We start from the raw sequence: 19310 nt of genomic DNA on the forward strand, positions 1-19310 counted from the left end.
ATAATGAGAATGAAAGGCATAGCGCCAGTGAGGTGAGCTTTATGGATGTTTCCAGAATGCAGAACAAAGCATGTCTTCTTCTTTCCAAGCGGATCTAAATATACCTGCTGAATTCAAGCCAGCGCTGCTTTTTTATCTCTCCACTGCTGCTGCCCTCCATCTTCACTCCAGCACTCTGTCTGCACCCACCTACATCTCCTGTATTATTCACAGCACGTAGGCGTAAACACGCAGGGTATTTTCCTGAAATCAGGGACCACCGCCTGCCTACATCCTGCATCTGCTCTTCATTTCCCCTTTTGCTCATCTCTTCCCGTCATTTTAGTCAGTGATCACCTCACTGTTTATTATTCAACTCGGCCGCATTAATGAACAAAGACGATGACATAAGAAAGGCGCTTAGGGCTGTTCTGCATAAGTGAATGCGCTCATGTAGCATAAATAGATAGCGCTACAAATTAGTAAGTGGTCATATTTAGAACATCACCCCAGGATAAGAAATATTTCAGATATGTTATGCAAACATTTGAAATTATGCTCCACTTTAACATAATGGGACAGTACATTATTTTTCAATTGTTTACTCAATGTGATTATGTACTGATATTAACATTCTGGCTTTTACAGAAAATATGATAATTATTAAATTGCTCTGTTCAATAACCAAACATTTTTAATTTTATATATATATATATATATATATATATATATATATATATATATATATATATATATATATATATATATATATATATATATATATATATATTAAAATTCATATTAAAATTGGACACTAATATGTCTAAAATAAGAGAGAATCTTCAATTAAACCTAGAATACATCTGAATAAACTTAACTGGTGTCATCCAATTATAGCTGTGAACACTGTTCATTTATAGTGCTCAAAACTATAAAAAGAAACACTCCCAGCTAAATTACTACATTGCCATAAGCCTGAGATTAAAGCATGGATTCCCCCTGAAAGCTCTTTATCTCATCGGCCTCTGTAAATCACATTTTCTAGAACACAGGTCTTGTACAAACACACACGCTTACAGATAAAGAGAAATAAAGGGAGAAAGAGAAAAGTCCACCCGCCAGCTGAGATGACAGCAAAAAAGCAACAACAACAAAAACAACAAAGTCTAAAGGGAACTGATCTCATTCACAAAACTGAAAATAATATATAACACAAACAGCAGTACCCATAGTGCACTGTCCATACCTCATGATGGGTAAAGATTGGTGGGTTGTTGTTTTCATCCAGAACTTTGACTATGACAGTGCAGGAGCTGTTCAGTCCTGAGAAACAAGTCAGAGAACATATTGATTATCTATTAATATCAAGCGACATAAAAAGGCGTTCAAGATCTCATGTTGCTGTGTGACAGTACATCAGATTCTACATGACACACTATTTTGAGAGCCATTATTTGGGTCCATACAATTACAGAGATTGATTATAGCAGCTCCAGCATGCTGCATAACTACAGTAACTACCTCAAGCGTTACATGAAATCACGTTTGAGCATCACAATGTGAAATCTGAAAAAAGGTGTCTCTAATCACACAAGCCAATCAGAGAAAATTGCACAAAATGACACCAGTTAAATTGCGTGGTGCCATTTTGGAAGACTAATTTAGCATTGATCAGTGCTGGTGATGTGTCGACCTTTAGCGTCCTCTGCCGTGATGGTGAGTGTGTACTGTGGAGCGGTGCCCTCCATGTTGTCCGCCTGCACTGTGATCACTCCCGAGTCCCGGTCCACACGGAACAAATTCCGGGGAGTCTCAGGCATCTGGCCCACCAGCCGATAAAATATCCGCACATTATCGGTTTTCGGATCGTCGTTGTCCGCTGCTTGGACTGTGAGAATCTCTGTACCTGCGAGAAGAAGATCATACCACTCGCTTACCTGCTTCATTTTAGTATTTACATAGCCTTTATATAGTGTGTGTAACCTTTAGTCGCAAGCTCCTTGACCACTGTGTGGTACTGCATCTGTGGGAACGTGGGCCTATTGTCATTGGCGTCTCCCACCATCACTCGCAGCTCCACAGGCTTAGCAATCTCTCTACCATCTGGCCTCTCTACCACGATGTCAATATGAAACTAAAAGGGAAAAGGGAATTTTGTGAATTCTCATTTGCAAAGAAATCAGTATGTCTTCAGCCGACGTATTATAGTCATCTGCGGTCTGGAGTACATGATGAAAAGAAATCATGCTCACCGAAATCCCAAATATACTATATAGTGAATAGGGAAAAATGGTTAAAAAAACAATACCCTATACCCAATACCAATACACCTGTTTTCTGATGGCGGGGAATCTTCAGTAAGCAGACATATTTACATTTGAACATCTTAAGACATTTAGGCAGCGTTCACACTGTCAGTGTTTGGGACTGACAACTGCATTTACTTTTGGCGTGAGTCTTGAAATGTTCTGTTCAATCTGCGGTCCGAATGAGCAACTGAAGTCAAGCTCGTATTCTGTTTGTGACTATCACCTTTAACCATAGCAACAGTTACTAATAAGTAAATATGGTGACATTCAAAATTGAAAAGAGTTCAACTGAGGTGTTCCATGTTTATTAATCAACAGAAGGTTTAAACCTCAGTAAGCATTGAGTCATGCGAAGACCAAATAAACTGTGGAGGACGGTGACTCCATCTAAACCTTCAGATGACACAAAGCTCATATCTATGTCCCTGAATATTACTGAAACCATACAGTACATGAAAACCCACAACATGTCACAGAGGGGCTCTCTCACACTGTATAATGTATACGACTGCTGGTGTGAGTTTGGTTATAGAATGTGGCTGTTACTCTTGTAAATGAATAAAATGAGTTTGAATGCAACCGTATTAATGACTCAAATACTGGACTGGCAGCTGCATTTTGCTGCTCAGTGAATGTTGGCTAATGGAGTTAAATGGGGGAGTGAAGTGATGTAACATCACTGTGTGATCAGTAACAAACAATTGGGATTTAGAATGGTACAGTATAGTTAGGAACAGTAATTATACAATCCTCAAGCATTACATAGGAATTGGTGTGCTGTCAAAAATGTGTCTGAGTGCAGGACCTGGCTCAAGCTTTTACATGGACTACTGATGGACAACTTGATTAAAAAAAAAAAAAAAAAAAGAAAAAAAAAAAATAATAATAATAATAATATATATATATATATATATATATATATATATATATATATATATATATATATATATATATATATATATATATATATATTACTTAGGTAAACATAAAGTATATATATAGAATTTTTTTTCACCTGGTCCTGTGTTTCTCTGTCTAGAGGAGCATTCAGGTAAATGATTCCTTCCCTGTTGATAGTGAAAAGCATTTCTGGAAACTCTCCTTCCAGACTATACTCAACAGGACTGCCGCTCCACTTCACCTGCAAACACACATACACACACACACACACACACACAAAATGCACAACATAACCCATCAATACTTCTGCTGAAGACATTAACAGTAGTTAACTTGAATGAACATGTTTACCCAAAATCGAGATTGCTTTCTTTATACAATGCTCTAACTAGGCACGAACCATGCAAATGGCTTGGACATCAGATTTAAACAAAGATGAGATACAGTGTTTGAGGAAAACCCTGCCTGTTTAGGCACTGCTGAGAGTTAGCTGATAAGTCCGGCGAGGCCGGCACCTGCCAAAACAAACCAGCTGCCCTCGCGATGGAGGGATTTTCCACTGCGCTGCAACAAATGATGCTAACGGTCGTGGAAAGGGTGTGGAAACGCACCGAAGAAGGAGATGACCCTGTAGAGGGGAGAGTGAGGTGGACATGTGTATCTCCTAAATAACTCACCCTCCAACCATTTGTTATGGAGATGGCTCTCCAAACTCAAGCACTTTGTATACATCAGTGGGCCTCTCTAAAGATGACCTGCCCACACTGTTATGAACCGTCAAGAGCAGGGCTTTGAAGAGATTAATGTGTGTCGTCCTGCTGTTCTAAAAATGGTGAGCACCAACTAAGGTGATGTCATCTATTTAGTTCCCAAAGCCTGTTTTTGATAGAAGTGATAGAATCCTCTTAGGACGAGTCAGTTCATGCCTTTGATGTTTAGTGCTGTGGATTGACAAGAGAGAGTGTTAAATATATTCTTGTGATAAGGAGTCTATCCATGCACACTGAGGACATGCGGGTTAATATGGAAGCCCTAGGAGGCCATTATTCTTTTTGTCCTGTTGCGTTTTGTTTCGATCACGAGAAAATCAAAACTACTCACCCTTTCACCGATTAGTCGCAAATCGTTTAATCGCATCTGAAAAACATCATTCTATAATCATGCATACATGTTCCTCAGTTACTATTGTGTCTATGCTGATGAAGTTGTAGGCTCCTGCTCCTCCACCTCAAGTGTTACTGATACTGATTTGGAAATGCTTCATCACTGAGTCACAGTAGTGAATCTCTCTGATCAAAGTAATTAAAAATAATCAAAATAAATTGCTCATGCATGATGCAGTCATGTATATTGGGGTTATAAATGTAAAAAATGAGGGGAAACAACTTTTATTTTGAAATCCTGATAAGCAACATTTGTTGTGTTGAAATGGTAGACAGGAAGTTATGACTTGAGACGATTAGTTCCTTATAGATATTTCTGTGAAGGACAGAATGACCAGGCTTCTTCTAAATATATGTTTTGAACTGAATTAAATTGCAGCACAGTAAAGTCCAAGCACCCTGAAGAGTGTTTCCGTTTATAAATTAAGCAAGACATTTTTACCAGCATCTTGCAAAATAAACCACAGAGTATCACAGATCACAGATTTACTGGAACTATGTCATTTTTGTAATCCTATAGCTTCATGACATCCTCCAGACTTGATTTAAAATGCTTCTGCTGGCACCCTATCTGTGTCTCATACACACTCGGTCACAAACAGCACACTGTGATGGGATTTGTCATGTAAGGTGAATTTGAAAAAATAAAATAAAATAAAAAATAAAAAATAAGGAAGAAGAAAACCCATTTGGAGAGAAAAGTACAGCTCAACACAATATCTATGAAATGGGGATTGGGCAAGACACTCAGTGTATCTGCTCTCCTGAATTGTGTCACCCCTATATTTGGTGTGGATTTAAGTCAGAGCAAACAAACAAAGCTGACATCCCAAGCTGAAGTCATCCACTAAGCATTATGATCAAATAAAGCTCTTTATCTAAAATAAATACCAAAAGTGTTTTTAGGAACACATGGAGTTATGTTTTTTTTTTTTTTTTGTTTAGGTTTATTTCAATGCTGTTTTAAAAATATAAAAATGGAGAAAGATGAAATGAGGAGAGCACAAGTGATGCTGTCCAGCAGTGTTGCTATGAGATACAGAGCGAAATGCACGACACGCAGACTCTGAGTCCTTCATGACCACTAATCTGTTTCATAACTACAACCGCCCACATGCACATCACAGCACACACAAGTGGGTGGAAAAAGGCTTTTCCCATTAAAAAAAGAACACACATAGCACACGTATGATTGTTCCTTATATGACTCCCTTACATCAGTAGTTAGTTGACGTAAATTAATTTAAATAGAATGCAATTCAATATCAATCCAATGTTTGATCACAGCATATTTTGTATTAAAATTATATTGTTTATTATTTTATATTAAGAATATTTTATTATAATAAAACATAAGTTATATATTAAAATGCAGTTAAAATTGCACATATCAAAACTAATACTATAATAGTTTATTTTTCTCATTTTAAAATATCAATGTTGGTAAATACATAAATAAATAAACTCACAAAGTCACAAAAGTGCATAAATTCTTTTATTAATGTCATTAATAGGAATTAACTTGGACACATTTAGCATATTACTCTATTTTCATTTCTTAAAAGAGTCCTGAAAAATGATGACTATTTCTTGCAATGTACTGATAGGCCTAATATTTGAAAGTTGTAATTTCATGTTTTAGGGTTAAAAAGCAACATCGTAATCTTCCACCCTGCTTGAGCACATATAGCCCTGGTTGGGAAAGGAAAGTATTTCCAGGAATTTTAGCGGGTGAAAAGGCACTGGTGTGTGTAGGAGGCGCCCAGGAACAGGAGAGAGGAGGATCTTTTGCCACAAACCCACGAACAACTTGTAACTGCAAAAGATTATTCTGCAAACACATATCATACACACTTTTCCTTGCACACTGTGCAATTTTACTCTAATATCACTGGCTGTGTTCAAGCATTTATTTCTACAATACTTTCTACAACAAGATTTCACCTTTGCGGTGGAAATATATGCATAATTAAGTTAAGATAAGAGCAAAACTAGAGTCCAAAAGTAGATGCACCACATCCACTATCATGACATCAGGTGTTTCATACACAGTGACTGTGTGTTAAGATGGCAGTGAGTCGTGACTGATATAAAATCTGAACATCAAGCACAAGGTCGTGTCATGATGAAAGCAATGTGCAATTTTGGGATGCTGCCACAACTTGCCTTTTCAAAGGATGAATGCAATATATAACAGACACACCTTAATATACACACACACACACACACACACACGATATCTATCTCATGGCATCAGTGCACCTAGAGTCCTCTGCTTTCATCATACCTGTGAGATTGGGATGGGATATGGTCCAGGCAGATTCTCCTGCAGTCTCACGGGGTCAGGTGAGGCCCACGCATTCCCAGTCACCTCCACTAACACAGTTCCTGTGGAGAAGAAAGCGTTGGCCTTGCCGGCCATGTCCTGCACCATCACAGACAGCTTGTAGCGGCCGCACATCTCTGGATCTAGAGTTGAGGCACCTGGACAGATGGACAGATAAAGACACAAACATCTGACATACAAAGATCAAAAACACACCAACAATAGCAAAAACGGGAAAATATATAGTTGATTTTATTTGCCCAATCGTTCCAAAGATTGGGAATGTACTTTTTTGAAAGAAGTCTCTCATGCTAACCAATTCATCGTTGATTTGATCAGAAATACAGCAAAATAAATTGTGTATATTATCATCATTATTATTATTATTAATGTGCCTGAATGCACTGTAATTCGCTTTGGACAAAAGCGTCTGCTAAATGCATAAATGTAAATGTAATATTGAAATTTATTTTTAAAATGTGAAATATTCTTGTGATGGCAAAGCGGGATTATCAACAGCCATTACTCAAGTCTTCAGTGTCACATGATCATTCAGAAATATAAATATTTCTAACAATGTCAATTTATTTACTGTGAGTTTTGATCAATTTAATGCTTACTTGTCGAATATAAAAGTATTCATTTCTTAAAATAATAATAATGTTAATAATAATAAATAATAAATACTGACCCCAAACTTCCTAATAATGGAAGTGTAAGTAAAATACAATTTGTTATTTGAATCAAACTGACTACATTTGGTTGCGCCACAACCAATTGAAATGTTTTCAACTGCACAGTTTCAGTTCTTGGAGTAAAACTAAAAAAAAAAAAAAGCTATTTTTGACATTCAGCTGTTTTGTTTATCACCTAACTGTTCCAGTGTATTTCTAAGGAGTCTTAGTAACAGTTAGGTGATAAACAAAACAGCTGAATGTCAAAAATAGTGTTTTTTTGTTTACCCTGGAAGCAACTCAAATAAGGCAGCTGTAAAGTCCTGCATTTCAAAGCCATCTATCTACTGCACTGCAACATGAAAATACAGTGTACAAACATTCTTTGAGCATATTAAGCCTCTGTTTTTATCTCTCTCTCTCTCTGAGGTAACACCAGGCTGCTCTGGTTATATCTGAACCAGAATCATCCGAGTTGACCTAATGGCTTGGGCTCTCAAATGAACCTCATTTCTTTTCTGGCTCTGTGAGGTTTGGCACTGGTTAAAAATACTTTTGATTTAGTGGCCATGTTCAAAAAACCAAGGGGCAATGTTGTTAACAGCCGAGTTAACAATGCAATAAGCAGAGCGTGTTGGACTGGCTGAGTGAAAGACAGAAAGAGAGAGAGAGTTAAGAGCTAATTTCATGGTTTAACTGGGCCGAGAGGAGTGACAGCTGAGGAAGGGAGACAGGAAGGGATGCGGTTTACACCAAGACACTAAAAAAGGCATGAAGCCACTAGTCCAGAATTTACAAGATTATTCTATGCCTTTTCAAGATTTGATTGGTAGATGCAATGGTATGGTGTTCAGGAGACACTGACAGCTCTAATGCATAATAATAAACATATTATTAATTATTCTTGACCAAATATATCAGTTGGACTTCTTCTAATCTTAGTCACACACAAGCGGGAGTAGTTTATTACCATCCTCTGTAAGGGACACTTCTCCAGTGATGGAACCGATGGAGAACATGTGGCTGGCAGGGATGCGTGGTATCTGGTCCAGAAGACTGAAGCGCAGTTCCGCGTGGGCAGTGTTCCGGTCGTCTCGGTCCAGTGCTTCCACCTGCATAAATGGAATTCCTGTGATAACGACACACACATATATCAGAATTATTTATCACATGAACTGACACATTTAGAGCGACAAGCAAATGGTGACTATTTGAATATTAACCAGATTTCAAAAAGTAGCTTTTTCTTACAATTATATCATTTTAATAATCTATTCAGCGTGAAAGGAGACAGGAAACGACAGCGAGAAGAAGGAGGAATGGGACTGGCTGCTGAACAACATATAAGCAAAGTTTCCAATTAGCACTGAAAATAATTCTGAGATTGCTGGCATGAGGTGACAGAGCTTCATTTAGTTGAAACCAGAATACATTCAGATTCCTTTAATAACTGCCCCATTCTTAATGTCTGATTGCAATCAAGTGATTGCAAAACATCTTAAAATCTCACAACTAGCCTGACTTTCAACACAGGTCATTACTGATTTTCTATAATTCAAATAATTGCCAATGTATTCAACATAAGAGGGTGACTACACCGCGCTGATAATAGATGTTGAATCATTATCATCGTTTTGTTTCTTAAGTATGTTCGTTTCCATCCTCAGCATGAAGCCTCTGAGGTCAGAGTACACTGGTCTCTTTATTGTGATGTTCCTAAAATAAAAGATGAGTAATCTCTGAATATTAATGAGCAAGATCATTTTTCATTTTGGTCTTGTTATTCACTCCAATCTCTGTTAGCGTTTGTGAGAAAACATTCAAGAACCTGAAGAACACACGAGTGTTAGTGCTTCATCTGTCTTCACAGTGATGTACAGGTAAAACAGCTTGTTCTCATACAGTATATATCTAACCGACACACATATCTCTTCGTGTGTCTCATTCTGGAAAGGAAGAAGAGGGGGGAAAACTACCATTAAATTACAATTTCTAACTGCTCTACTATGCTACTCTAATTCATGGTGAGTGAGAAATGTGTGACATTCAGTCTGTATAGCTCATTTAGCATCTCGTGGCTGTAGAAAAAGTCAAGGCGATTAGCACTTCCCCACCCACCTTTGAGAAGCCCCAGCTGCACGCTGCCTCTCATGCTCTCTTCCAAGAACACTGGCACGTTGTCGTTCTTATCGATGACACACACCTCGACGGTAAAGCTCTGAGTGTGCATGGACTTTGTGAAGGACACCTGGGAAAAAAAATGACTCAGGTCAAATCAAATCAATCAAGCAGCATGTCTTATTAGAGATGATTTTTGCTTCACGTTGTTGGGCTGCCACCGGATGCATTAGATGTGGACTTTTACAAGCTAAAAAATGAACTGAGTGACATAGGTTTCACTTGAACATTGGGGAGACACTTAAGAAGCCATGATTGAACAAATGACAAAAACAAGTCTTCTTGAAACATAATTGATACATATGAACGTGTATCTTGATGTCTTCTTTTAAAATTGTGCATTAAATATGGCTCTAAGTCAAAGGAACGTTACTTTATTGAATGATTTTTAACAAAAAGCAAGTCACTTTATGATTCTGCACCTGCAAAGAGTAAACCGGCTGCTTCTCTCTGTCCAGAGGTTTAAGGGCGTACAGGAAGCCCGACTCCACCCCAAAAATCCCTTCATCGTCACCACTTACAGTCAGATCAGAATACGTCACGGGGAGATCTGGTAACTGTAATATCAAAACACAATAATATAAATATCAATAGAGTGAAATCGTATGCTCTATAGTTGTCAAAAGGTATTCTGATGAACATCTAATGAACATCTATTGCTTAATTAATTTGTTTTAATAGACACCATTGTGTACTATATGAGAAATGGCTCTGGTTGGCGCTGTCTCAGTGTACACTTGGCATTAATGTGATCTATGTATCTGGAATGGATGTTGTAAACGTATGCATTAAAAAGACAAGTGTAAAAGCTTTTGTGAACTGCTTGCTTATAACTCGCAAAAGTTTGAAATGCAGTTTGGGATTGGAAATCAGTGTACTCTTTTCAATGCTATAGTCATCATATCTGCATTCAAATCACACAAACCCCACCCACTCCACCAAAGCCTTTACCAGGTCTGATATGCTCAGCCACCTGATTTCTTTTTAAAATAATCACTAGCTTTGCATTGATGTAATTTCTGCAGTTGTCACTCCCGAAATTTTGCAGTGTGTAGACAGCCATTGATCTTTTTAGCAGCAAGAAAAAACGTTATTTTCAAATAGTGAGTAAATTATACACAGGTGCACCCACACACACACATTTGTTTTTGTGAAAAGCGGGGACATCCCATAGGCGTAATGGTTTTTATACTGTACAAACTGTATATTCTATGGTCTTACACCAACCCTAAACCTAACCCTCACAGGAAACTTTGTGCATTTTTACCTTCTCAAAAAAAGAAAAAAGAAAAGAAAAAAAAAAGTAAAATTATTTTTGGTTTATAAGCGTTTTGAAAGATGGGGACATGGGTTATGTCCTCATAAGTCACCCTCTCCTTGTAATACCTGTGTCATACCCATGTCATTATACAGAGTTGTTTACTGATATGTCACAAAAACAAGGGCACACACACACACACACACACACAACACTCCCCTTATAATCACTAAAGCTGTGACTCACTTCAGTTCTGCAATCTCATGAAACAACAACAACAACCAAAAATACATTAACAGTCAAATAATGCTGTGAGCACTACATGGAATACAGCATATTATTTACATAGTGTCTGCACTTTGTTGATAATAATAAAAGTGTCTGCGCTTATAAAAAAAAAAAAAAAAAAACTCTGGCATTTTGAACAGGTGACATTAAAATGTGTCTGACTGGCCATTGTGACCATGTACTCTTTGATTGGTTATAATGTTCCAGGCTGTAAAATAGCACATTGTAAAAAAAAATAAAATAATAATAACCTTTGCCACAGTGGTACTACATTTAAACATAATGCTGATGTATTTGACACTTTTCAGAGTTATGTTTTTGCAGGAGCAGTGATCATAATCACTTTATTTAATTCATTGAATTATGCAGCCATAATGTTAATACATAAGTTACTTTACTGTATGTGGATAAATTAAAGAAGCTACTTTATAATTACTGGTGATACACACTTCTTGATTAAATCCCACTGAACATATTTTGTTGCCTTCAAGTGCACATGCTGGAAAACTCAGAGTACGTGAAAACTCACGAAGAACTCAATGATCTCATGAGTTCAAGTTAGAAACATAACACGGAAGTACCCTAAACAAAAAAAAAAAAAAAAAAAAAAAAAATTATATGTTGAAAAATAAACCTATATAACAACGTCAGAATTCAAAATTATATATGGAAATATTCATTTTTGTCACATACTCTATATACTATAGGCTAACACAACTATGCTATCTGTGAAGCAAACCATGAAAGTTCAATAATTAACCCCATTCACTGCAGACTTGATTTCTGTTCACTGATTTATATATATATATTATATACATTCATCATCTATTTTATAGAGCAATGTTTCTGTCAAGTTTCAAATCAACATGTTCCTTCCAACATCACCTTGTGTACCATCTAAAATTTCCCACTTATGGCTTGGTCATTTGTGTGCTTGGAACTTGCAATTATGTTTCCAAACACACTTGAAGAGCACATTAATGGCTGTTAGTGTACACACTGTTTGTAGAAGTGGTCAGTGAGACGGTAATAATGTTTGGCTGACCATTCTCTAGATGTCTGTGAATAAACATGGCTTCAACTGTTGACAGCAGTTATGTGGCTCAGTGGTTGACACCGATACATATAGAGATTCTGAATTAAGCTGGGCATGCGGCTCCAAATGCTTTGTGTTCAGTACTGGCACATTCAAAACAGGTCAAATCTGTGTCATATCTTAAATAGCACACAAACCTGGACAGTCAGTGTCATGCCAAGAATTCTGGCCAGTGAATTTTAATTCTTTTGTTTGGTTCCTGGAATGTAACTCTGGAGACTTTTTTTCCCCATGCTTGCCTGGCATATTTAGAATAACATGCCAGTGAGTGTTTGTGAGGAAAGGTGAAGATTGATTGAAGTACTAATTGCACACGCAGCATGACTCGCGTGGCACTTTGTAGCTCGCCTTTCCCATTGTTCATTCTGAAATGCTGCCTACACCTCTGCACAGGACATCCAGGGAACAGAGTCTTTTAAACCCATGCTGTGTTGACTGTAGCCAAAATACAACACTATACAAATATATATAAATATATATATATATATATATATATATATATATATATATATATATATATATATATATATATATATATATATATATATATATATATACATATATTTATATGTATATGAATTGCATCATACCTCATCTGTCACTTATTTTTGTAAGCCTAAACAAATATTATGTAGCCATCATTTTGTTCTTTCAGTGATTACACAGGGTGCGGGTAATTATGCACCCACTCATATGTAGGCCATTATACTTCATTTGGACACGGCACAGAGACTGTTTTGATAGCATGCCGTCAAATGCAAAAAATGATAAGCGAGAAGCACTAGGACCCAAACAGTGCTTCAGAAATGCCGCCAATTACAGTGTCAAGGCGAAATGCTTTTTAGAGAGCAACCGGGCCATTACTAAACGACATCTGGTAAAGATGCCTAACACAGGGTTTGAAGTAAGGCATTGTACAGGAGCTCCATATTTAGACTCATGACGACTGGTTTGTGCGTGAATTCCTGATCATAATTACACCTTGAGTTCTGAGTGCTCTGGGAAGTCGGATGTAGGGTTTATTGAATGGCATATTCAATGCTCTGCTTTTCAATCTTTTCTCTACGTTGCTTTTAGAAGCAGTCATTAATACATTCTCAGAACTCTTTATTCATTTGCAACATGTCACAAGGACTGTCCATTTAAACCAAATTCAGTCTATAAATAACACGCAAAACAATTTCTTTCATTTTAGTCCCTTCTTCATCTGAGCTACTCAGTCTATACAATCCTGCACAGGTGCTCAGTAAATAATAATAGTAATTATTTTTTTCTATGAACAAATATACACAGTATAAGCCCGGTTAAAGCTTTTACTAATATATAAGCTTTCGAAAGTCATTTTGTCCTCCTTACTGAAAGAACTCACCTTGGTGAGGTACCATGGGAAAATCCCATCATAGTTTTCTGGAACACCAATTTTAAGATGAGCAGTCTCAGAAAGCAAACTGTTCTGAGAGAGCACCTAAAACAGAAAGCAATTAGATGCAGAAGTAAATCATGTTGAGTGATAAACAAATACAGTGGGTATAGAAAAATAATCATTCTCCGTACTCCTTTAAAATAATTACATTTTGCTGTTTTGCAGCCTGAAATAAAAATGGACACAGTTTTTGTTTTATCCAGATATTTCCAAGTGTTTTATCCACACATCCAAGTGAAAGATATAACACCAACATGTCAAAAAAAAAAAAAAAAAAAAAAAAAAAAACAGATTCACTGAGTTGGAAAAAGGATCACCCCCTCCTAAAAATAACTTGTAAACTCAGTCAGGTGTAGCTAATCACCTTCACGGTGGCACACAGAGCCATTTTACTTTCTTCTGTGATCAGCTGTGGTCATTTTAATTCGTTCAGCATGAAAGAGCTTTCCTGGAACTAGGTAGTGCAACTGAAGCAAACAATCAACTATGAGTGGCAAGACACTGACGAAAGGTCTACGGGATAAAGTTTTTCACAGGCTGTAATCACAGGCTGTATCAATGCCTAGAAGCACAGTGAAGTCTATTATTAATAAGTGTGAAGGTATTTGGTAGAACACAGACCCTTCCTGGATCAGGACATCAATCCAAACTGGATGAAAGAGCAGGAGGAAACAGATCAGAGAGGCGACCAAGGGACCTGCAGCAACTCTGAAGCAGTTTCAGGAATTTATGACAAAGAATGGTCACTGTGTGCATGTGACAAGAATATCTAATTCTCCACAAATGTGGCTTGTAAAGGGTAAATGAGAGTTGCAAGTAAAAAGCCTGGGGGTGTTTCTCTGCAGCAGGGACTGGAGCACTTGTCAGGATAGAAGGACAAATGGATGGGGGAAAATACCATCAGATTCTTGAGGAAAATCTGCTGCCCTCTGCCCGAAAGTTGTGAATGGGAGGAAGGTTTACCTTCCAACATGACAGTGACCCAAAGCACACACCAAAACTGAGCACACAGTGATTGAAGGAGAATAAAGTGAATGTTCTTGCATGGCCTAGTAAGAGCCCAGACTCAAACCCCATTAAATATCTGTTCAATGACTTGAAGAATGCAGTCCACAAACGATCACCATCAAATTTAACTGGACATGAGCAGTTCTGCAAAGAAGAGTGAGCAAATATTGCAGTTGAGATGTGTAAAGTTAGAGACATATTCCAGCAGACTAAATGCTGTAATTGAAGCAAATGGTGATTCACTAAAATACTGACACAAAGAAGGTAATCCTTTTTCTGACTCAGTGATTTATTTATTTATTTATTTATTTTTTTATGTTGGTGTTACATCTTTCACTTGGATGTTAGTCATAAGCTGCAATGAGTAAACTGAGCTGGATAAAACAAAAACTGTGTCCCGTCTTCATTTCACACTGTAAAGAAACAATAATTATTAAAGGACAGCAATTATTTTCTATACCCAGTGTAGTCCAGGCAAAAAGGCTAACTAAGAGAACTTACACTCAGTGCAATACACCAGGCAATCAGAGATTCCATCCAGACAACAGTGGCCTTCACACTTAAGACACAAAATATCATCTTAGCATTCAGGCTTTGCATTAAAGGTAATAATTTGTTCATCTAGTGATCTGTTAATGTTCATGTAAGAAAAAAAAGAAGACATTTTTAATGGATAATAATGGATTTACTTTTAAAGGTGCACTGTGTAAGCTTTTTTTTCTTCATGTGGCTCGTCAGCTATTGCAGTTTCGCCGTGTAATGCAAATGTAGTCTGCATAATTATTAATAAGAATATTTCTCCAACATTCTAATACTTTTTGTATGTGTGAAACACCGAGTGCACCTTTAAGAGAAAAGTAATAGTTTGAGCGAAAGAATCAAGCGTGCCATCAGACAACTTTCCCTCCGGTTAATGTTAAACTCGAGTACACCTCATTAATGTAACATCACGTCAGGTGTCGACTTACTTTTGTAGCCTTAGACGGCTACAGGATTTCGGCTAAAGTGTTTTACATTTTTTTTTTATTTTTTTTTTATACAAAGCATGATCATAAAACAAGAATATATAAATATGCAATATTTATATGCTTTACAATAATATATGCTTTACCAAACATGACAATAAATGATGTGCGTGTACCGAGCGGATAGCCTACTGTACATGAATGTAAACAAACAAACAAACAAACAAACAAACAAAAGTCTGTATACTCTACAATTACGTCAGGTAAATATCATAAAATAAAATAATAAGCTATATACACCTTACACAACTATAGTATGTCTAGTCGAACTTTCTAAGAAACTCAACTTTCTAAGAAACTCAAAAGTCAGTTTACTGGAATCAGTGATGCGGTTGATGAATAAGGCATTAAAAAAAGCCAATTGAGGTCACAGTGGACTGTGACAAAATCTTACGCACATCTATGTGAACATTATACTGTTTAATAAAAGCTCTTACCTTCAGTCCACACTCCCAGTGAGCGAAATTGAGAATGGCTTCAACTGTTAAAAGCATTGTCTCTCTTTTGTACCCGATTAATGATTAGCTTTCTTAATTTGCCCGAGAAAACCTTTAACTACCTCGTTTCCTCCAATTACACAACTGACTAGCAAGTCCCTGTCTTGCATATGTATGGGGGAATAAATTACATGGTATAATAGCTTCAAGTCTGAATGTGTGTTTTGTGTTTGTAGTAGATAGAACACAATGCACGTTAAAATGATATCTTTTTTCAAATTATTTTATTATAAAACCCATTGTAAACGTAACAAAATTAACAACTCAATAATATTAAATGGCATTAAGTGCAAATCAAACGTTTTGAAAAACCGCTCACAACACATAATTTATTGCTTCTATGTCGTTCATTTGCACATGGAGCACAGATGTCAGAATAACCATATCAGACCTCTTATACTGAAACATCCTATTTGTATTGCCTCTTGCCCTACCCACCCGACCCCCCCCCAAAAAACCCAAACCTTCTAGTTCAGTGTCTTGGCTGAGTTACGAACCTGCGCACTCAGTTTCAAGTAACATTTGATTCCAGAAGTTATATCAACAAGAAAAAATGACTTGTGCTCATCCCCTAGACATCTGACACAGCTATAGTCCACAAAACGAAGAGAACCTATTTCTTCTGCCTTTGTGCAAACACCCCCCACAGCTCTCCAAAGGGAACATTGTGATTTGTGGATTTACCTCCTATTTACATGCGCAGAATTTGACAACTCTAAATATTAAGGCAGCGAAACACTGAAAATTGTAACAACAATAAAAAGCCTCATGCCAGTCAACATAATCAACATGATTTTCTCAGTTTCGTTTCGTATAGAATCTCTTCTCAGTTTAAAAAACAAGTTCATTTTCGTCTGTACAGCTAGACAGTCCTCATATTAGCATGGGAAACACACAGCTTCTGGTCGTGGGTATCAGAGGGCAAATAAGTCCAGTTTTTCATAGCACTGACAGGTCGTGACAGGACTTGGACTTCTGTCTGAAGGCCATCTTCTTGTTCTTCCGGGCCACCATACGGCCCAGGAAACGTTTGGCCTTTTTGCTGATGCTCTCGCGGCGCTTGCAGTTGGCCATCCGGCGGGCATTTTCCTCCTTGCTGTCCTTGCGCAGGCGAATTTGCCGGACGATCCCCTCGAAGAGGTCGTGCACATTGTGATGTAGGGAGGCTGAGGTTTCAATGAACTTGCAGTCAAAAACAACAGCACAGGCACTGCCCTCTAGAGAGACGGGGGGAAAGAGACACACGTGCAGGTGAGCAGAAACTCCATTACCAGAGGGATGAAGGCTACGTGTCATCATTACTGTGCCTCTTGGCTGTTACTCAGAGCTCAGGAGACAGGCAAGTGCTTCATCCAAAACATCTACAACCTGACTCCAACCAGAGACTGCAGAGTCTGTTTCTACCCGCCACATTTAAAATGGAGAAGAAGGTGGCTGAAATCTTACCATCAACAGAAACTTCTCGGGACCGCACCAAGTCACTCTTGTTTCCCACCAGGATGATCGGGATGTTTTCCGACTGCCGAGCTCTGCGCAGCTGGATTCGTAGCTCTGAAGCTTTCTCAAAGCTGGACTTGTCTGTCACCGAGTACACGATGATATAGGCGTCTCCCATACGCATGCACTGATCCTTCAGCCACTGGCTGTTGTCCTGCAGGAACAAATTGATGGTTATGCAGCGAAAAGTTTATGCTGGTCATAGTTGGTCATAGTCACATTTTTTAAAATCTATATTATTTCTTTTAATTTAGTTAAAATATTTAATTTGAAACATTATATATATATATATATATATATATATATATATATATATATATATATATATATATATATATATATATATATATATATATATATATATATATATATAATTTAGATCAAATATTTAACTTTAATAATTTTCATGACTTCAATGTTTTTATTTGTTTTAATTTATTGAAAATATTTTATTGTAAAAAAAAAAAAAAAAAAAAAAATATATATATATATATATATATATATATATATATATATATATATATATATATATATATATATATATATATATATATATATATTATTCTATTTCATTTATTTAGTAATTCTTCATGCCGACTGCTTACCTGTTCCCATATGTCATAGAGAAGGATTGAGGTCTCCTCATCATCAACCACAAGGGATCTGTCGTATGTGTTTCCTGAAATGAAAGGGGCAATAATTACACATCTGTAATGTCACACATCAGCACCACATCACTTTCAGAAATTATTAAACTGAAAGGGAAATCTTGATCCAAGCGCTTGAGAACAGATCAGGACAAAATCAAGACATTTACCCGTTTCCTCGCAGTCGTTACTGTCTTCAACTCCTCCAAATATTCTCGCCAAACTCGACTTCCCGACGCCGTGCTCGCCCAGGAGCACCACCTTGTAGACCTGTCCGTCTGAGTCGCTGCCGGACGAGATGACGGAGTCGGAGGAGTCGGACACGCAGCTGCTCCTGTGCTCCTCTTCGGGACTGAAGCGCATGAGGCTGGCCAGCTCGGTGGGCTGAGCCTCGGGCATCGAGCGCAGCTCTCGGTCGTCCACGGGCATGCTCCTTCTGTGCAGGTTCTGCAGGTGGAGGGGAAACGGCATGCTACCTCTCCTCTTGTCCATGTTCCTCAACTTGTCTCCTTTGTTTAAGGTCATGACTCCAAACCTGTCTGTGTAAAACTATATTATAACAAATGTAGCCTACACTATAATGACAGTTTGACACAAACTTACACCTATAATAATAATAGTCTAATACTACCAAGAGGAGTTGTAAGATATGAAAACGTGTCAAAATGATACTTACATGTGATTGCGTCTACAAAGTCTTCCGTGTAATGTCAGAGATTCCAGTTATTCCGATAAACGCCGTTATTCTTCCGCTGAGGGTTTCGCTTATGATCGGTGATGAGACGGAACCCTTATTTATGCGAGTGAGTGACGTCAGCCGAGGGAGGGCTTGCCTCGCGGAGAATCACGCGTCTTTCTTATAGTAGTAACATCATTTTGAGGGAGGGGCGAGTGATTCACAATTCTGCGAGTATTGCGAGGGCGTCCGGCAGAGAGGGGCTTCCCTCCCCTGCGCGTGTACTGCTTTAACGATGGGCTCAATCATGTTCCGCTTTTATTACAGCCATGCAAGGCCTTCTTCACTCTAGATAAAGCAATGGCG

General features: G+C 37.6%; 2 protein-coding genes across 4 annotated transcripts in view; both read right to left on the bottom strand.

The window, feature by feature from the left end:
* Positions 1–16246, bottom strand: part of LOC113051585 (cadherin-17) — a 35302-nt gene extending 19056 nt beyond the window's left edge. Inside the window, exons 1-11 of the mRNA XM_026215478.1 lie at positions 16065–16246; positions 15104–15161; positions 13541–13636; positions 9952–10086; positions 9470–9599; positions 8322–8480; positions 6639–6835; positions 3304–3429; positions 1963–2113; positions 1673–1885; positions 1226–1302 (exon numbers count right to left, since the gene is read on the bottom strand). Coding sequence (XP_026071263.1) covers positions 1226–1302; positions 1673–1885; positions 1963–2113; positions 3304–3429; positions 6639–6835; positions 8322–8480; positions 9470–9599; positions 9952–10086; positions 13541–13636; positions 15104–15139 — 1320 coding nt within the window. The 5' untranslated portion in view covers positions 15140–15161; positions 16065–16246. The remainder of the gene's footprint in view (positions 1–1225; positions 1303–1672; positions 1886–1962; positions 2114–3303; positions 3430–6638; positions 6836–8321; positions 8481–9469; positions 9600–9951; positions 10087–13540; positions 13637–15103; positions 15162–16064) is intronic.
* An 85-nt stretch (positions 16247–16331) lies between these two features.
* Positions 16332–19075, bottom strand: LOC113051586 (GTP-binding protein RAD). Of its 3 annotated transcripts, none has more exons than XM_026215480.1 (5): positions 18945–19075; positions 18439–18807; positions 18227–18300; positions 17571–17775; positions 16332–17341 (listed from the first exon to the last, which is right to left on the bottom strand). In XM_026215480.1, the coding sequence occupies exons 2-5, from the start codon at positions 18791–18793 to the stop codon at positions 17064–17066; spliced, it is 912 nt and encodes a 303-aa protein (XP_026071265.1). In that variant the 5' UTR covers positions 18794–18807; positions 18945–19075; the 3' UTR covers positions 16332–17063. The 3 variants fall into 3 exon arrangements, with proteins under 3 accessions (XP_026071265.1, XP_026071264.1, XP_026071266.1); XM_026215479.1 differs by having other exon boundaries at positions 18439–18803; positions 18945–19070; XM_026215481.1 differs by having other exon boundaries at positions 18439–18817; positions 18945–19054.
* Positions 19076–19310: the final 235 nt, after the last annotated feature.

This window comes from Carassius auratus, chromosome 32 (genome assembly GCF_003368295.1).
Source record: "Carassius auratus strain Wakin chromosome 32, ASM336829v1, whole genome shotgun sequence".
Classification (NCBI taxonomy): Eukaryota; Metazoa; Chordata; class Actinopteri; order Cypriniformes; family Cyprinidae; genus Carassius; species Carassius auratus.